Below are 18,259 nucleotides of genomic sequence, written 5' to 3'. Positions count from 1 at the left end.
CGACGTGTTCCTGTGGACCAGGGGTGGAAAATTCTCCCGTACGTCATAGAGGTAATAGAAGATTATGGTAGACTATCAGGTTATAGAATTAATTGGTCAAAGTCATCGCTCCTCCCGTTGAACCGCAAAGCCGTAGATGTGGGGAGGCGAGTTCGTGTTTTGGCCCCTAATGATACTTTAGATTATTTGGGGGTTAAGATTGGGGTCCCTATAAATAGGTTTTATGATCTTAATCTGGCTCCGGTGTTGAATAAAGTTAGGGACAAAATCAGCGCTTGGCGGAAATTGATATTGGCACAGACGGACCGAATAGCTTAGATTAAAATGATTATTTTACCGATAGTTTTGTTTCCGTTGTGCGCCTCCCCCATCTGGATAGATGATATCTTCTTTCATAGGTTGGAGACTATGATCAACGATCTAATTTGGGGAAGGAAGAGGGTTCGTATAAAGCAGAGATATCTATGGTTGTCGGAGGCAGATGGGGGGCTGTCGCTACCTTTTTTCAAGGTTATTATCTGTGCACAGATTCAGCGTTGTTGTTTTTCAAAAGAGAGTTTACTTTCACGATATCTGACAAAAGTTTTTGATAAACCAGTTGATAATATTTTTGCATGTTTGGAGACTGGGTTTATGGGAATGAGGAGGTCCTTGCTGATCCCGTGCTCACTGCAGAGGGTCTGGAACAGACTGAAGAAGATCCTTAAATCCGGTCCGTTTGTTTTCACCCCTCTGTGGGAGAACAGGGGGCTGGAGGAGTTCTTCAAAATCACAGATTTTGGTTATTGGTTACGTAATGGCATTAACAGTGTGTCCGACCTTTTTTTTATGGGTCGCTTTAAATCACTTTTGGAATTTGGTTTTACTGATAGTTCACCATTAGACTTATTCATGTATTCACGTTTGAAACATATATTTGAAACCTCTAGGAATAGGGGGTTTATTTTTCCACGAGAGAATATATTTTTTGATTTTTGTGACGCCCAGAAGTATGAAAAAGTGAAGTTATCCAGACTGTATGCGAAACTCCGAATGGCACTGGCAACTGTAACACCTTTCAAAAGCACAGATAAGTGGGAGCAAGAGCTGAACTGCCCCCCACTACAGTGGTCTACTATCTATAGGAACGTGAGAAGGGCGACAGTTTCCAGTGCGCATAGGTTAATCCAATTTAAGATCCTCCATAGACTCTACTATACGCCTAAAACCCAAGGAAAATTTCTCCAAAATAAAGATCGTGATTGCTGCTGCTCTAAATGTGGATATATTAATGCGGACTATGTCCACTTGCTTTGGAGCTGCAGCAAAATAAGAAGTTATTGGGATGAGGTTTTCGCTACCCTACAAGGGAGAGTTCAATGAATTATAACCCGGGGATTTTGGTAGTGATCTTTGGAGATTATGGGTCAGATGTGGAAGTCCCGCCCCAGGTCAGACGGATTTGGATGCGGGGATTGATGGTCGCTAAAGCTATATTGATAAAGTATTGGGGCTCCGTCTCCCCGCCCTCAATAAGGGAGTGGGGTGCATACCTCCAAAAAATTAGGGTATATGAGGACATTGAAAGGAAACGGAGAGCCGCACGCAGAACTGCATAGCTATAATTAATACTGATACTATCCTATACAACAATGAATGGAGTGGACGGCAGCCAATGGGAGGGGGGGGGGGGTTGATATAGTTATTATTATATATTATCTTGAGGGTGTTATTAGGATGTTGTGTAGAACTTTTCTTGTAAGGATGTCTATGATTGCCATGCTGGACACACCTCTGTGATTAATATTGTTTTATGTATTAATACTATGATCTGGAAAATAAAAATATATTTATAATAAAAAATAAAAAAAAGATGTACAAAAGTCCCTGTTAGCGAATCTACGATACGTAAAACACTGAACAAGAATGGATTTCATGGAGGACACCACAGAGGAAGCCACTGCTGTCCAAAAAAACCATTGCTGCACGTTTACAGTTTGCACAAGAGCACCTGGATGTTCCACAGCAGTACTGGCAAAATATTCTGTGGACAGATGGAACCAAAGTGGAGTTGTTTGGAAGAAACACACAACACTATGTGTGGAGAAAAAGAGGCACAGCACACCAACCTCAAAACCTCATCCCAACTGTGAAGTATGGTGGTGGGGGCATCATGGTTTGGGGCTGCTTTGCTGCGTCAGGGCCTGGACGGATTGCTATCATCGAAGGAAAAATGAATTCCCAAGTTTATCAAGACATTTTGCAGGAGAACTTAAGGCCATCTGTCCACCAGCTGAAGCTCAACAGAAGATGGGTGCTGCAACAGGACAACGACCCAAAGCATAGAAGTAAATCAACAACAGAATGGCTTAAACAGAAGAGAATCCGCCTTCTGGAGTGGCCCAGTCAGAGTCCTGACCTCAACCCGATGGAGATGCTGTGGCAGGACCTCAAGAAAGCGATTCACACCAGACATCCCAAGAATATTGCTGAACTGAAACAGTTCTGTAAAGAGGAATGGTGAAGAATTACTCCTGACCGTTGTGCACGTCTGATCTGCAACTACAGGAAACGTTTGGTGGAAGTTATTGCTGCCAAAGGAGGTTCAACCAGTTATTAAATCCAAGGGTTCACATACTTTCTCCACCTGCACTGTGAATGTTTACATGGTGTGTTCAATAAAAACATGGTAACATTTAACTCTTTGTGTGTTATTAGTTTAAGCCGACTGTGATTGTCTATTGTTGTGACTTAGATGAAGATCAGATCACATTTTATGACCAATTTGTGCAGAAATCCAGATAATTCCAAAGGGTTCACATACTTTTTCTTGCAACCGTAAGTATTAAACTTCACTTGTAAACCACATGTAGCTGAGAAAGACCTGGGTGTCCAGACGTTGCTGTATCCTTTCGGTGTGATTAAACGCTAAGCTTTGATTCAAGAACAAGAGGGCCACGACTTTTCTGAAGTTTTTTCTACGTTTGAGGGGCCCCTGAGGCCGGGAGATGACGCCACGAGCAGCGCCGCCATACCACGGACTATGTGTTCCAGGAAGTGGTGCTGTCCTATTCCATTTATTATGTGGAGACCTCGGGAAGCACTAGGAGCATCCATCAACGGAGGTACCCAGTCGGGGTGCTAGGAGATCCGTTACAATACTATTCTGTACTATACTGTGCTGTACTGTACTGTGCTGTACTATACTGTACTATACTGTGCTGTACTATACTGTGCTGTACTATACTATACTGTGCTATAATATACTGTACTATACTATGCTGTACTATACTGTGCTGTACTATACTGTGCTGTACTATACTGTGCTGTACTATACTATGCTGTACTATACTATGCTGTGCTGTACTATACTATGCTGTGCTGTACTATACTGTGCTGTACTATACTGTACTATACTGTGCTGTACTATACTGTGCTGTACTATACTATGCTGTGCTGTACTATACTATGCTGTGCTGTACTATACTGTGCTGTACTATACTATGCTATAATATACTGTACTATACTATACTGTACTATACTATGCTGTACTATACTGTGCTGTACTATACTGTGCTGTACTATACTATACTGTGCTATAATATACTGTACTATACTGTGCTGTACTATACTGTGCTATAATATACTGTACTATACTATACTATACTGTGCTATAATATACTGTACTATACTGTGCTGTACTATACTATACTATACTGTGCTGTACTATACTGTGCTATAATATACTGTACTATACTGTACTATACTATGCTGTACTATACTGTGCTGTACTATACTGTGCTGTACTATACTGTGCTGTACTATACTGTACTATACTAGACTGTACTATACTATGCTGTACTATACTGTGCTGTACTATACTATGCTGCACAATACTGTGTTATAAAATACTGTACTATACTATGCTGTGCTGTACTATACTGTGCTGTACTATACTGTGCTGTACTATACTATACTATACTGTGCTATAATATACTGTACTATACTATACTGTACTATACTGTGCTATACTATACTGTGCTGTAATATACTGTGCTGTACTATACTGTCCTATACTATGCTGTACTATACTGTGTTATAAAATACTGTACTATACTATGTTGTGCTGTACTATACTGTGCTGTACTATAGCGTGCTGTACTATACTGTGTTGTACTATACTATACTGTGCTGTACTATACTGTGCTGTACTATACTGTACTATACTATAATATACTGTACCATACTATACTGTACTATAATATACTGTGCTGTACTATACTGTACTATAATATACTGTACTATACTGTACTATACTATGCTGTGCTGCACTATACTGTGCTGTACTATAATATACTGTACTATGCTGTGCTGTACTATACTGTGCTCTACTATACTGTACCATACTGTGCTGTACTATACTGTACTATACTATACTGTACCATACAATACTGTACTATACTGTGCTATACTTTACTGTACTATAATATACTGTACTATAATAAACTATACTATACTGTGCTGTACTATAATATACTGTACTATACTGTACTATACTATGCTGTACTATAATATACTGTACTATACTATACTATAATATACTGTACTATACTATACTGTACTATACTATACTGTGCTGTACTATAATATACTGTACTATACTATACTGTACTATACTATACTGTGCTGTACTATACTATGCTGTACTATACTATGCTGTACTATAATATACTGTGCTGTACTATACTGTACTATAATAAACTGTACTATACTATACTGTGCTGTACTATAATATACTGTACTATACTATACTGTACTGTACTATAATATACTATACTGTGCTGTACTATACTGTGCTGTACCATAATATACTGTACTATACTATGCTGTACTATAATATACTGTGCTGTACTATACTGTACTATAATATACTGTACTATAATAAACTGTACTATACTATACTGTGCTGTACTATAATATACTGTACTATACTATACTGTACTGTACTATAATATACTATACTGTGCTGTACTATACTATGCTGTACTATAATATACTGTACTATACTATGCTGTACTATAATATACTGTACTACAATAAACTGTACTATACTATACTGTGCTGTACTATACTATACTGTGCTGTACTATAATATACTGTACTATACTATACTGTACTATACTGTGCTGTACTATACTGTGCTATAGAATACTGTACTATACTATGCTGTGCTGTACTATACTGTGCTGTACTATACTGTACTATACTATACTATACTATACTGTACTATGCTGTACTATAATATACTGTACTATACTATACTGTGCTGTACTATAATATACTGTAGTATACTATATTGTGCTGTACTATTATATACTGTACTATACTATACTGTGCTGTACTATAATATACTGTACTATACTGTACTATAATGTACTATAATATACTGTACTATACTATATAATACTATACTGTGCTGTACTATACTGTACTATAATATACTGGACTCTACTGTGCTGTACTATAATATACTGTGCTATACTGTACTGTGTTGTAGTATACTGTACTATACTATAATATACTGTGCTGTACTATACTGTACTATACTATACTGTGCTGTACTATACTGTACAGTACTATAATATACTGTGCTATACTATACTGTACTATACTATGCTGGACTATACTATGCTGTACTATAATATACTGTGCTATACAATACTGTATTATAATATAATGTACTATACGATACTGTACTATACTATGCTGTACTATAATATACTGTACTATAATATACAATACTGTGCTGTACTATACTGTGTTGTGTTATACTGCACTATACTATAATATACTGTGCTGTACTATACTATATCGTGCTGTACCCTACTGTACTATGATATACTATACAATAATATACTATACTGTGCTGTACTATAATATACTGTACTATAATATACTGTACTATAATATACTGTGCTGTACTATACTATAATATACTATACTGTGCTGTACTATAATATACTGTACTATACTGTACTATGCTGTGCTGTACTATACTGTGCTGTACTATACTGTACCATACTGTGCTGTACTATACTGTACTATACTGAACTATACTATACTGTACCATACAATACTGTACTATACTGTGCTATACTTTACTGTACTATAATATACTTTACTATAATAAACTGTACTATACTATAATATACTGTACTATAATAAACTGTACTATACTATACTGTGCTGTACTATAATATACTGTGCTGTACTATAATATACTGTACTATACTATACTGTAATATACTATGCTGTACTATAATATACTGTACTATACTATGCTGTACTATAATATACTGTGCTGTACTATACTGTACTATAATATACTGTGCTGTACTATACTATACTGTACTATACTATACTGTACTATACTATACTGTGCTGTACTATACTATGCTGTACTATACTGTACTATACTATGCTGTGCTATACTGCTGTACTATAATATACTATACTATGCTATACTATAATGTGCTGCACTAAATTGTACTATAATATACTGTACTATACTGTGCTGTACTATACTGTACTATATTATGCTGTACTATACTGTGCTGTACTATACTATAATATACTGTGCTGTAATATACTGTACTGTACTATACTATGCTGTACTATAATATACTGTACTCTACTGTACTATACTATACTGTGCTATAGAATACTGTACTATACTATGCTGTACTATACTGTGCTGTACTATACTATAATATACTGTACTGTACTATGCTGCACTATAATATACTGTACTATACAATACTGTGCTGTACTATAATATACTGTACAATACTGTACTATACAATACTGTCCTGTACTATACTATACAGTGCTGTACTATAAAATACTATACTGTGCTGTACTATACTGTACTATAATATACTGGACTCTACTGTGCTGTACTATAATACTGTGCTATACTGTACTGTGTTGTACTATAATATACTGTACTATACTGTGCTGTACTATAATATACTGTATTATACTGTGCTGTACAATACTGTACTATAATATATTGTACTGTACTATACTGTACTATAATATACTATACTGTGCTGTACTATACTGTACAGTACTATAATATACTGTGCTATACTATACTGTACTATACTATGCTGGACTATACTATGCTGTACTATAATATACTGTGCTTTACAATACTGTATTATAATATAATGTACTATACGATACTGTACTATAATATACTGCACTATACTATACTGTGCTATACTATACTGTGCTATACTATACTGTACTATACTGTGCTGTACTATAATATACTGTACTATAATATACTGTACTATACTATAATATACTGTACTATAATATACTGTACTATAATATACTGTACTATACTGTGCTATACTATACTATACTGTATTATACTGTGCTATACTATACTGTGCTGTACTATAATATACTATACTGTGCTGTACTATACTGTACTATAATATACTGTGCTGTACTATAATATACTGTAATATGCTGTACTATAATATACTGTACTACACTGTACTATACTATAGTATACTGTGCTATACTATAATATACTATACTGTGCTGTACTATACTATGCTGTGCTGTACTATAATACTATACTTTGCTGTACTATAATATACTGTGCTGTACTATAATATACTGTACTATACTATAATATACTGTGCTGTACTATACTATACTATACTGTACTATACTATACTGTACTATCATATACTGTACTATACTTTGCTGTACTATAATATACTGTACTATACTATAATATACTATACTGTACTATAATATACTTTACTGTACTGTACTATACTTTGCCGTATTGTACTGAGATTACGGAGGTGCAATGAGGGGGATTATAGGGGCAGTTTTCTCTACTTTTCTTACTCCCCAGAATGTTTCCGGGGGTCAGTAAAGCGGGGTCCACACTTCTGGGGGGCGGGGCCATACCCTGCCCCATTGTACCGGCACCCCCTCTGCTGCAGCCAGGAGCCCAGGAGAGAAGTCCTCTGTCATCTGCGGAGCCCTGACCACAAGACGCATCTCTGCTCCCTGAGAGCCCTGTACACACATGAGGCGGCATCACTGCGGCGGGGAATGTGCGGGGACACGGAGCACTGGAGCCGGCAGGGAGCGGAGGCCGCCGCCTGTGTTACCCTCCCGGGCTCTCCGCGGCTCCAGCTCCTCCCCGCAGCGTCCAAGCAGCTTCCTGCGGCCCCACCTTGTGGGAAAGAGCCCTGGGATGGGGACGAGGGCCGGGAAGAGAGGGAACGAGCCCCCGCAGCGGAGCCATCGGGCCGGATCCAGCCGGATGTGCAGAACGTCAGGCAGAGCGGGAGGACTGTGGCGGAGATCCCGGGGCCTGCTCCGGCCTCCTCCGCCACAGACGGCGACACACGGTGAGGGGGATGTCCGGGAGGAGGAAGGCGCGGAGAAGGCGGCCTCTCCTGTCCGGTTCTAGCCGCTAAAGGGCTCTTCTCCCGGGCAGGGAAGCACAAGGGGAGAGCGGAGCTGCAGCCGGGCTGAAGGCGGGGCCTGTGTCCAGTGTCAGCCAATAGACGCGCAGGAGGGCGGAGCTCGGCAGCCAATCACTGCGCAGCGCTCCACATATAAGAGGCGGTCCCGGCTCTCAGTGTTTTCTCCAGGAGAAGTCTGTGTGTTTTCTCCCCACGTCTCACACGATGGCAGAGACCGCGCCAGCAGCCGCCGCCGCTCGCTCCTCCCCCCCGAAGCGGCCGCCAAGTCCAAGAAGCAGCCGAGGAAATCCGCCGCGGCAGCAGGGGGCGCCAAGAAAAGCAAGAAGCCGTCCGGTCCCAGCGTGTCCGAGCTCCTGGTCACAGCCGTGTCCGCCTCCAAGGAGCGCAGCGGGGTGTCTCTGGCCGCCCTGAAGAAGGCTCTGGCTGCCGGAGGATGCGATGTAGAGAAGAACAATAGCCGCATCAAGGTGGCCATCAGGGCTCTGGTCACCAAGGGGACCCTCACCCAGGTGAAGGGCAGCGGCGCCTCCGGCTCCTTCAAGCTCAACAAGAAGCAGCAGGAGACCAAGGACAAGGCGGCGGCCAAGAAGAAGAAGCCGGCGGCGGCCAAGAAACCTGCAGCTACTGCGGCCAAGAAACCCGCTAAATCCCCGAAGAAGCCCAAGAAGGCTCCGGCCAAGAGCCCGAAAAAGGCTAAGAAACCAGCCGCGGCCAAGAAAGCAGCCAAGAGCCCCAAGAAGCCGAAGGCTGCCCCTAAGAAGCTGGCCAAGAAGGCGGCCAAACCGAAGGCTGCCAAGAGTCCGGCTAAGAAGGCGGCCAAGAGTCCGGCTAAGAAAGCGGCGAAAGCCAAGAAGAGCGCGGCCAAGAAGTAACCGGCGCCGCCCGCACCTCTCCCCCAAAGGCTCTTCTCAGAGCCACCACCTCCTCCTCAGACGAGCTCCACTCCGCCCTTCTGCCCTCGTTCTCCGCTCACAGCGGGCGGGGCTCCGGCTCCTCTGCGGGAAGGGATAGGGGGCGGGTTAACCCTGTCAGCGCCGCTCTCTTCCGTCTGTCAGCGCCTTGCTGCTCGGCTCATAACCGCCCCTCACTTCGCCCCGCCCCCTGCTGGTAGTGATGCCGCCGCTGAGTGTACTGTGCGTGCAGGGGGGTCGTGCGCTCTATCCCTGGACACCAGCGCAGCGATGGGGCCGCTCTCCTCCGGTGGGGGGCTGGAGAAGGCGGCCACTGACGGGTTAATACTGAGCAGGCTATGGGGGCGGGGCTATAGAACTAGCACCTTGGCTTTTGAAATTCCCGCTCAATTACCGTCCGGTTAGAATTCAGCGGCAGTGGACTAGCTCCGCCCTCGGCTCATCTGAATGAATGGATGTGAGCCCCGCCCCTCCTTCTGCTCCGCCCACCGGCTCAGCTGAATGAATGGCTGTGAGCCACGCCCCTCGGGTCTTCTGAATAAATACATGTGAGCTGCGCCCCTCCTGCTGCTCCGCCCCCGCCTCAGGTTAATAGAATAGCTATGAGCCCCGCCCCTCCTGCTGCTCCGCCCCCCGGCTCAGCTGAATGGATGATGTGAGCCCCGCCCCTCCTGCTGCTCCGCCCCCCGCTCTTCTCAGAGCCCCCACCTTCTCTAGGACGGAGCTGCCGCATTGTGTGAATACATGGAAGCCTCATGTCCGAGGCGGATTATTCCCTCATTATAGACCACTGATCCGGAGGATGGGGGGAGTAGTGATCGGCCAAAGAGGAGGATGGGGGGAGTAGTGATCAGACAGTGAGGAGGATGGGGGGAGTAGTGATTGGACACTGAGGATGGGGGGAGTAGTGATCGGCCAGAGAGAAGGATGGGGGGAGTAGTGATTGGACACTGAGGAGGATGGGGGGAGTAGTGATTGGACACTGAGGATGGGGGGAGGAGTGATCGGCCAGAGAGAAGGAAGGGGGGAGTAGGGATCGGACAGTGAGGAGGATGGGGGGAGTAGTGATTGGACACTGAGGAGGATGGGGGGAGTAGTGATTGGACAGTGAGGATGGGGGGAGTAGTGATTGGACACTGAGGAGGATGGGGGGAGTAGTGATCAGACACTGAGGAGGAGGAGGTAGTGAAGGACGAGCGGCTGGATGGGTCCACAGAGCCGGGCACTCGGGGATACACCGGTGCTATGGGGGCGGCCGGCAATTTGTGGAGAAAAGGGGGCGTGTCCTCACAAGCCTTTCCATGTCATCTGCTTCCTCATTGGCTGCAGGATTTGGCGCTGAAAACTAGGTTTGGATTCGGCCAATCACAGAGGAGTTCTCCCTGCGCCATCCGGGTATAAGAAGTGACGGGCGGAGCGGGGCTGTCAGTCTCATCTGTACAGAGAAGAGGACGATGTCTGGACGCGGCAAACAAGGAGGCAAAGTCCGGGCTAAGGCCAAGACCCGCTCCTCCCGGGCAGGGCTCCAGTTCCCGGTCGGCCGAGTGCACAGGCTCCTCCGCAAGGGCAACTACGCCCAGAGGGTGGGCGCCGGCGCTCCCGTCTACTTGGCCGCTGTGCTCGAGTATCTCACCGCCGAGATCCTGGAGCTGGCCGGCAATGCCGCCCGCGACAACAAGAAGACCCGCATCATCCCCCGCCACCTGCAGCTGGCCGTGCGCAACGACGAGGAGCTCAACAAGCTGCTGGGCGGCGTCACCATCGCCCAGGGAGGCGTCCTGCCCAACATCCAGGCCGTGCTGCTGCCCAAGAAGACCGAGAGCACCAAGGCGGCCAAGAGCAAGTGAGCCCGGCTCTGCTGCTGCTGTGCCCCCCGGAACCAAAGGCTCTTCTAAGAGCCCCCACATGGTCTGTACGACTGAGCTGGCGATGCCGCTGATCTCCGCTCTGGAGGAGGCGTCACACAGGGCCACTTACCGCTCCTGACATGCTGCGAGTACGGGCAGACTTGGCCGCTGAATTCTGACCGCACTGTAATTGAGCGGGAATTTCAAAAACCAGGAGCTCAGCCAATCACTGTAAAGCACTTGTCCTATAGCTCCGCCCCCAGCAGCGCTGAGTGGAGATGGCGGGGGGCAGGGAGGATGGAGGCGGTTATCGGTCACGGTCAGCGAGTCCCTGATAGACGGGGGGAGGTACAGAGAGCGCTTTTAGAATAAAGGAACTGCTCTCACTAATTAGAGCGCTGAAAGGGTTAACCCGCCTCCTGTGAGCAGAGGTGGAGAATGGAGGGCGGAGTGGAGCTCGTCTCTGGAGGAGGTGGCGGCTCTGAGAAGAGCCTTTGTTGGGTGCGGGGCGCAGATCTAAGCCCTCTCCCCTCGGATCCTGCGGGCCAGCTGGATATCCTTGGGCATGATGGTGACCCGCTTGGCGTGGATGGCGCAGAGGTTGGTGTCCTCGAAGAGCCCGACCAGGTAAGCCTCGCTGGCCTCCTGCAGGGCCATGACGGCCGAGCTCTGGAAGCGAAGGTCGGTCTTGAAGTCCTGGGCGATCTCTCTCACCAGGCGCTGGAAGGGCAGCTTCCGGATGAGCAGCTCGGTGGACTTCTGGTAGCGCCGGATCTCCCGGAGAGCGACGGTCCCGGGCCGGTAGCGGTGAGGCTTCTTGACTCCGCCAGTGGCGGGGGCGCTCTTCCTGGCGGCCTTAGTGGCCAGCTGCTTGCGGGGAGCTTTCCCGCCGGTGGACTTACGGGCTGTCTGCTTGGTTCTGGCCATGGCTCTGCAGAGATCTGTACACAGCAAGAGAGTGAGGCGAGGAACGGATCGTGCAGATCATTTATACTCCCGGCCTCGTCCTCATTGGCTCGTGTAAACCACACCCCTACATCCCTATTAGTTTATTCGTACAATGACGTGCCCGCAAAAACTTCCGTTACCAATCATCGTTCACAAGAGGCGGAGCTCATCCTATCCGCCAGTCCCAGCTGATGGGCGTGTCTCCAGGTAATAAGCCCCTCCTACATGAAGCGGGAGGTCAGTCTCTACCCACCGCCTCCTCCTCAGACGAGCTCCACTCCGCCCTTCTGCCCTCGTTCTCCGCTCACAGCGGGCGGGGGCTCCGGCTCCTCTGCGGGCAGGAATAGGGGGCTGGTTAACCCTGTCAGCGCCGCTCTCTTCTGTATATCAGGCCTCGCTGCTCGGCTGATAACCGCCCCTCACTGTGCCCCGCCCCCTGCTGGTAGTGATGCCGCCGCTGAGTGTACTGTGCGTGCAGGGGGGTCGTGCGCTCTATCCCTGGACACCAGCGCAGCGATGGAGCCGCTCTTCTCCGCACAGTGAATACGGGACTGTTCTCCCCTTCGGAGAAGGCGGCCACTGACGGGTTAATACTGAGCAGGCTATGGGGGCGGAGCTACAGAACAAGTACGTTACAGTGATTGGCTGATCTCTGGCTTTTGAAATTCCCGTTCAGCGGCCGTGGAGGAGCAGTCCATTCTAACCGGACTGTAATTGAGCGGGAATTTCAAAAGCCAGAAATCAGCTGAATGAATGGCTGTGAGCTCCGCCCCTCCAGCTGCTCCCCCCCCCCCTGAGAAGAGCGGGAGGCGGAGCAGCTGGAGGGGCGGAGCTCACAGCCATTCATTCAGATGAGCCGAGGGCGGGGCTCACACCATCCATTCAGCTGAGATGGGGGCGGAGCAGCAGGAGGGGCGGGGCTCACGGGCACATAAACGGCTGCGGGGTCCAGAGCTCTGCTATTGGCTGGGAGAGCTCAGGATCTCGTCCCTCATTTGAATTTCCCGCCTATAGGAGCCGGTCATGTGACCTGTGCGAGATCCGCTCATTGGCGGGACGGATTAACCCCTCAGTCTCCGAGCACAGCTCGTCTCGTAGCTGCGGTGGAGAACACCCGGGGCTCGGGATTTACAGATTATTGGGGGGTTTCTGTAATGTAGACCTCCAGCTGTACTGAGCACAGGGCGCCGCTGATCTCCTGATGGGCGGGCGGTGTTAACCCCCTCAGTGGAATTGTAGCTCCTCCCCGGGAAGATGTGGGCGGCTCTGAGAAGAGCCTTTGTGCTGTGAGGACGGAGGAGGCGGCGGCAGCATTAACCCCCGAAGCCGTAGAGAGTGCGGCCCTGGCGCTTGAGCGCGTAGACCACGTCCATGGCGGTGACGGTCTTCCTCTTGGCGTGCTCGGTGTAGGTGACGGCGTCCCGGATGACGTTCTCCAGGAAGACTTTCAGCACCCCGCGAGTCTCCTCATAGATGAGGCCGGAGATGCGCTTGACGCCTCCCCTGCGAGCTAGGCGGCGGATGGCAGGCTTGGTGATGCCCTGGATGTTATCACGGAGCACCTTCCTGTGCCGCTTGGCGCCGCCTTTCCCGAGCCCTTTCCCTCCTTTACCGCGACCAGACATCTTCTAGGTGTGAGGAGCAGAGAGCAGTGACTGCTCAGCCCAGAGCCCTCCTTTATATGGAGCATGGGCGGACCTGAAAGAGAACTGGGGGCGGGGCTGTTCCTGAACTCCAGGCCCCGCCCTCCAGCTCTGATTGGCTGAGCTCAGAAGTGCTGGTGGTTTGCATTTTCCAGCCTCCATGTTACCAGCCTGTAAATTACATCATATCCTTCGCATTAAAATAAAGTCTCTATATTATATTATCAACCTCCACATTATATTACAGCCTCCATGCTACCAGCCTCAACATTATATTACAGCCTCCATACTACCAGCCTCAACATTATATTACAGCCTCCATACTACCAGCCTCCACTTTCTATTACAGCCTCTGCATTACATTATAGCCTCCACCTTATATTACAGCCTCCATATTACATCTATGTTTCTATTACAGCCTCCATGTTACATTATCTTCCTCCACATTATATTACAGCCTCCATATTACATTACCTTCCTCCACATTATATTACAGCCTCCATACTACCAGCCTCCACATTCTATTACAGCCTCTGCATTACATTACAGCCTCCACCTTATATTACAGCCTCCATATTACATCTATGTTTCTATTACAGCCTCCATGTTACATTATCTTCCTCCACATTATTTACAGCCTCCATATTACCAGCCTCTACATTACATTACAGCCTCCATACTACCAGCCTCTACATTACATTACAGGCTCCACATAATATCACAGCCTCCACATTACATTACAGCCTACATATAATATTACAGCCTCCATATTATATTACAGCCTCTGCATTACATTATAGCCTCCACCTTATATTACACCCTTCACATTACATCTATGTTTCAATTACAGCCACCATATTACATTATCTTCCTCCACATTACATTACAGCCTCCATACTACCAGCCTCCACATTCTATTACAGCCTCTGCATTACATTATAGCCTCCACCTTATATTACAACCTCCATATTACATCTATGTTTCTATTACAGCCTCCATATTACATTATCTTCCTCCACATTATATTACAGCCTCCATATTACCAGCCTCTACATTACATTACAGCCTCCATACTACCAGCCTCTACATTACATTACCAGGCTCCACATAATATCACAGCCTCCACATTACATTACATCCTACATATAATATTACAGCTTACACATTATATTCCAGCCTCCACATGATATTACAGCCTCCATATTATATTACAGCCTCTGCATTACATTATAGCCTCCACCTTATATTACACCCTCCACATTACATCTATGTTTCAATTACAGCCTCCATATTACATTATCTTCCTCCACATTACATTACAGCCTCCATACTACTAGCCTCCACATTCTATTACAGCCTCTGCATTACATTATAGCCTCCACCTTATATCTATGTTTGTATTACAGACTCCATATTACCAGCCTTTACATTACATTACAGCCTCCACATTACATCACATTATATTACAGCCTTCATATTACCAGCCTCTGCATTACATTATAGCCTCCATATTACATCTATGTTTCTATTACAGCCTCCACATTCTATTACAGCCTCTGCATTATAGCATCCACCTTATATTACAGCCTCCATATTACATCTATGTTTCTATTACAGCCTCCATATTACCAGCCTCTACATTACTTTACAGCCTCCACATTACATCACATTATATTACAGCCTTCATATTACCAGCCTCTGCATTACATTATAGCCTCCATATTACATCTATGTTTCTATTACAGCCTCCACATTCTATCACAGCCTCTGCATTATAGCATCCACCTTATATTACAGCCTCCATATTACATCTATGTTTCTATTACAGCCTCCATATTACCAGCCTCTACATTACATTACAGCCTCCACATTACATCACATTATATTACAGCCTTCATATTACCAGCCTCTGCATTACATTATAGCCTCCATATTACATCTATGTTTCTATTACAGCCTCCACATTCTATTACAGCCTCTGCATTATAGCATCCACATTATATTACAGCCTCCATATTACATCTATGTTTCTATTACAGCCTCCATATTACCAGCCTCTACATTACATTACAGCCTCCACATTACATTACCAGGCTCCACATAATATTACAGCCTACATATAATATTACAGCTTCCACATTATATTCCAGCCTCCACATGATATTACAGCCTCCATATTACATTACAGCCTCCATATTATATTACAGCTTCCACAAAATATTACAGCCTCCATATTATATTATCAACCTCAACATTATATTACAGCCTCCATATTTAAAGCCTCCACATTACATTATAGTCTCCACATTACATCACAGCCTCTATATTATCATCCTCAACATTATATTACAGTCTCCATATTAATGGCCTCCACATTACATCACAGCCTCCATATTATATTATCAACCTCAACAACATATTACAGCCTCTAAATTACATTATAGCCTCCACATTATATTACAGCCTAAAAATTACCAGCCTCCACATTACATTACAGCCTCCATGTTACATTACCAGCCTCCACATTATATTACAGACTCCATATTACCGTCCTCTACATTACATCACATCCTAAACATTACATTACAGCCTCCACATTACATCACAGCCTCTACATTATATTACAGCCTTCATATTACCAGCCTCTGCATTACATTACAGCCCTCAAATTATATTACAGCCTCCATATTACCAGCCTCCATATTATATTATCATCCTCAACAACATATTACAGCCTCCACATTATTTTACAGCCTAAATATTACCAGCCTCCATGTATATTACAGCCTCCGTATTAACGGCCTCTACATTACAGTCTCCATGTTAAATTACCGGCCTCCACATTATATTACAGCCTCCATACTACCAGCCTCCACATTACATCACAGCCTTAATATTACCAGCCTTTGCATTACATTACAGACTCCAAATTATATTACAGCCTCCACATTACATTACAGCCTCCACATTATATTGCAGACTCCATATTACCGTCCTCTACATTACATCACAGCCTAAACATTATGTGACAGCCTCCATATATTCAGCCTCCAGATTACATCACAGCCTCCATATAACTAGCCTCTACATTACATTACAGCCTCCATACTACCAGCTTCCACATTACAGCCTCTATATTTCATTACTGGCCTACACATTATATTACAGCTTCCATATTACCGGCCTCTACATTACAGTCTCCATATTATATTACATTACTGGCCTCCACATTATATTACAGCCTCTGTATTACCGGCCTCTACATCACATCTACATCACAGCTTAAACATTATGTTACAGCCTCCATATTTTCAGCCTCCACATTACATCACAGCCTCCACATTAATTGACAACCTTCATATTACCAGCCTGTAAATTACATTATATCCTCTGCATTATATTAACGCCTCTATATTATATTATTAACCTCAACATTATATTACAGCCTCCTTATTTACAGCCTCCACATTACATTATAGCCTCCACATGATATTACAGACTTCATACTATATTACAGCCTCCACATAATATTACAGCGTCCATATTACCAGCCTCCACATGATATTACAGCATTCATCTTACAGACTCCACATTAAATAACAGCCTCCATATTACCGGCCTCCACATTATATTACAACCTCCACATTACATTACAAGCGTCCACATTATATAACAGCCTCAATATTATATTAAAGCCTCCATATTATATTACAGCCTCCACATAATATTACAGACTCCATATTACCAGGCCCCACAATTTATTAAAGCCTTCACATTACCAGCCTCCACAAGATATTACAGCCTCCACAAGATATTACAGCCTCCATATTACCAGGCTTCACAAGATATTACAGCCTCCCTATTACCAGGCTCCACATTACATTATAGCCTCCATATTATATTACAGCCTTCACATTACATTGCAGCCTCTAAATTATATTACAGCCTCTACATTACATTATAGCCTCCATATAATATTACAGCCTCCACATTACATTATAGCCTTCATATTATTTTATAGCCTCCACATTATATTACCGCCTCCACTTTACATTATAGCCTCCATTTTATATTACAGCTTCCACATTATATTACAGCCTCCATATTACCAGGCTCCACATTATATTACAGCCTCCATATTACCAGTCTCCACATGATATTACAACCTCCACATTATATTACAGCCTCCACATTATATTACAGCCTTCACATTATATTACAGCCTCCACATTATTTTACAGCCTCCATATTATATTATAGCCTTCACATGATATTACAGCATCCACATGATATTACAGCCTCCATATCATATCACAGCCTCCACATTATATTACAGCCTTCACATTATATTACAGCCTCCATATTATATTATAGCCTTCACATTACATTATAGCCTCCATATTATA

General features: G+C 44.8%; 3 protein-coding genes across 3 annotated transcripts; 2 read left to right on the top strand and 1 right to left on the bottom strand.

Moving 5' to 3' along the window:
- Positions 1-8,124: 8,124 nt before the first annotated feature.
- Positions 8,125-9,376, top strand: LOC120999405 (histone H1A-like). The gene is made up of 2 exons (XM_040430287.1): positions 8,125-8,426; positions 8,716-9,376. Exons 1-2 carry the CDS (start codon positions 8,125-8,127, stop codon positions 9,374-9,376), a joined length of 963 nt encoding a protein of 320 aa, XP_040286221.1.
- A 1,397-nt stretch (positions 9,377-10,773) lies between these two features.
- LOC120997576 (histone H2A type 1-like) lies at positions 10,774-11,268 on the top strand. Its single transcript, XM_040427667.1, has one exon. The coding sequence runs from the start codon at positions 10,870-10,872 to the stop codon at positions 11,260-11,262; it is 393 nt and encodes a 130-aa protein (XP_040283601.1). The 5' UTR covers positions 10,774-10,869; the 3' UTR covers positions 11,263-11,268.
- Positions 11,269-11,722: 454 nt separating this feature from the next.
- LOC120999843 (histone H3) lies at positions 11,723-12,189 on the bottom strand. The gene has a single exon (XM_040430863.1). The coding sequence runs from the start codon at positions 12,187-12,189 to the stop codon at positions 11,779-11,781; it is 411 nt and encodes a 136-aa protein (XP_040286797.1). The 3' UTR covers positions 11,723-11,778.
- Positions 12,190-18,259: the final 6,070 nt, after the last annotated feature.

Source organism: Bufo bufo, chromosome 4 (assembly GCF_905171765.1).
Source record: "Bufo bufo chromosome 4, aBufBuf1.1, whole genome shotgun sequence".
NCBI lineage: Eukaryota > Metazoa > Chordata > Amphibia > Anura > Bufonidae > Bufo > Bufo bufo.
Note: the sequence above shows the minus strand (reverse complement) of the source record. Positions and strands in the feature narration are given on the sequence as shown.

Coding starts and splice junctions, on each gene's coding strand:
- LOC120999843 (XM_040430863.1), bottom strand. CDS start 12,189: ATGGCCAGAACCAAGCAGACAGCCCGTAAGTCCACCGGCGGGAAAGCT.
- LOC120999405 (XM_040430287.1), top strand. CDS start 8,125: ATGTGCGGGGACACGGAGCACTGGAGCCGGCAGGGAGCGGAGGCCGCC. Junction 8,427..8,715: donor GCCACAGACGGCGACACACG/GTGAGGGGGATG, acceptor ACACGATGGCAG/AGACCGCGCCAGCAGCCGCC.
- LOC120997576 (XM_040427667.1), top strand. CDS start 10,870: ATGTCTGGACGCGGCAAACAAGGAGGCAAAGTCCGGGCTAAGGCCAAG.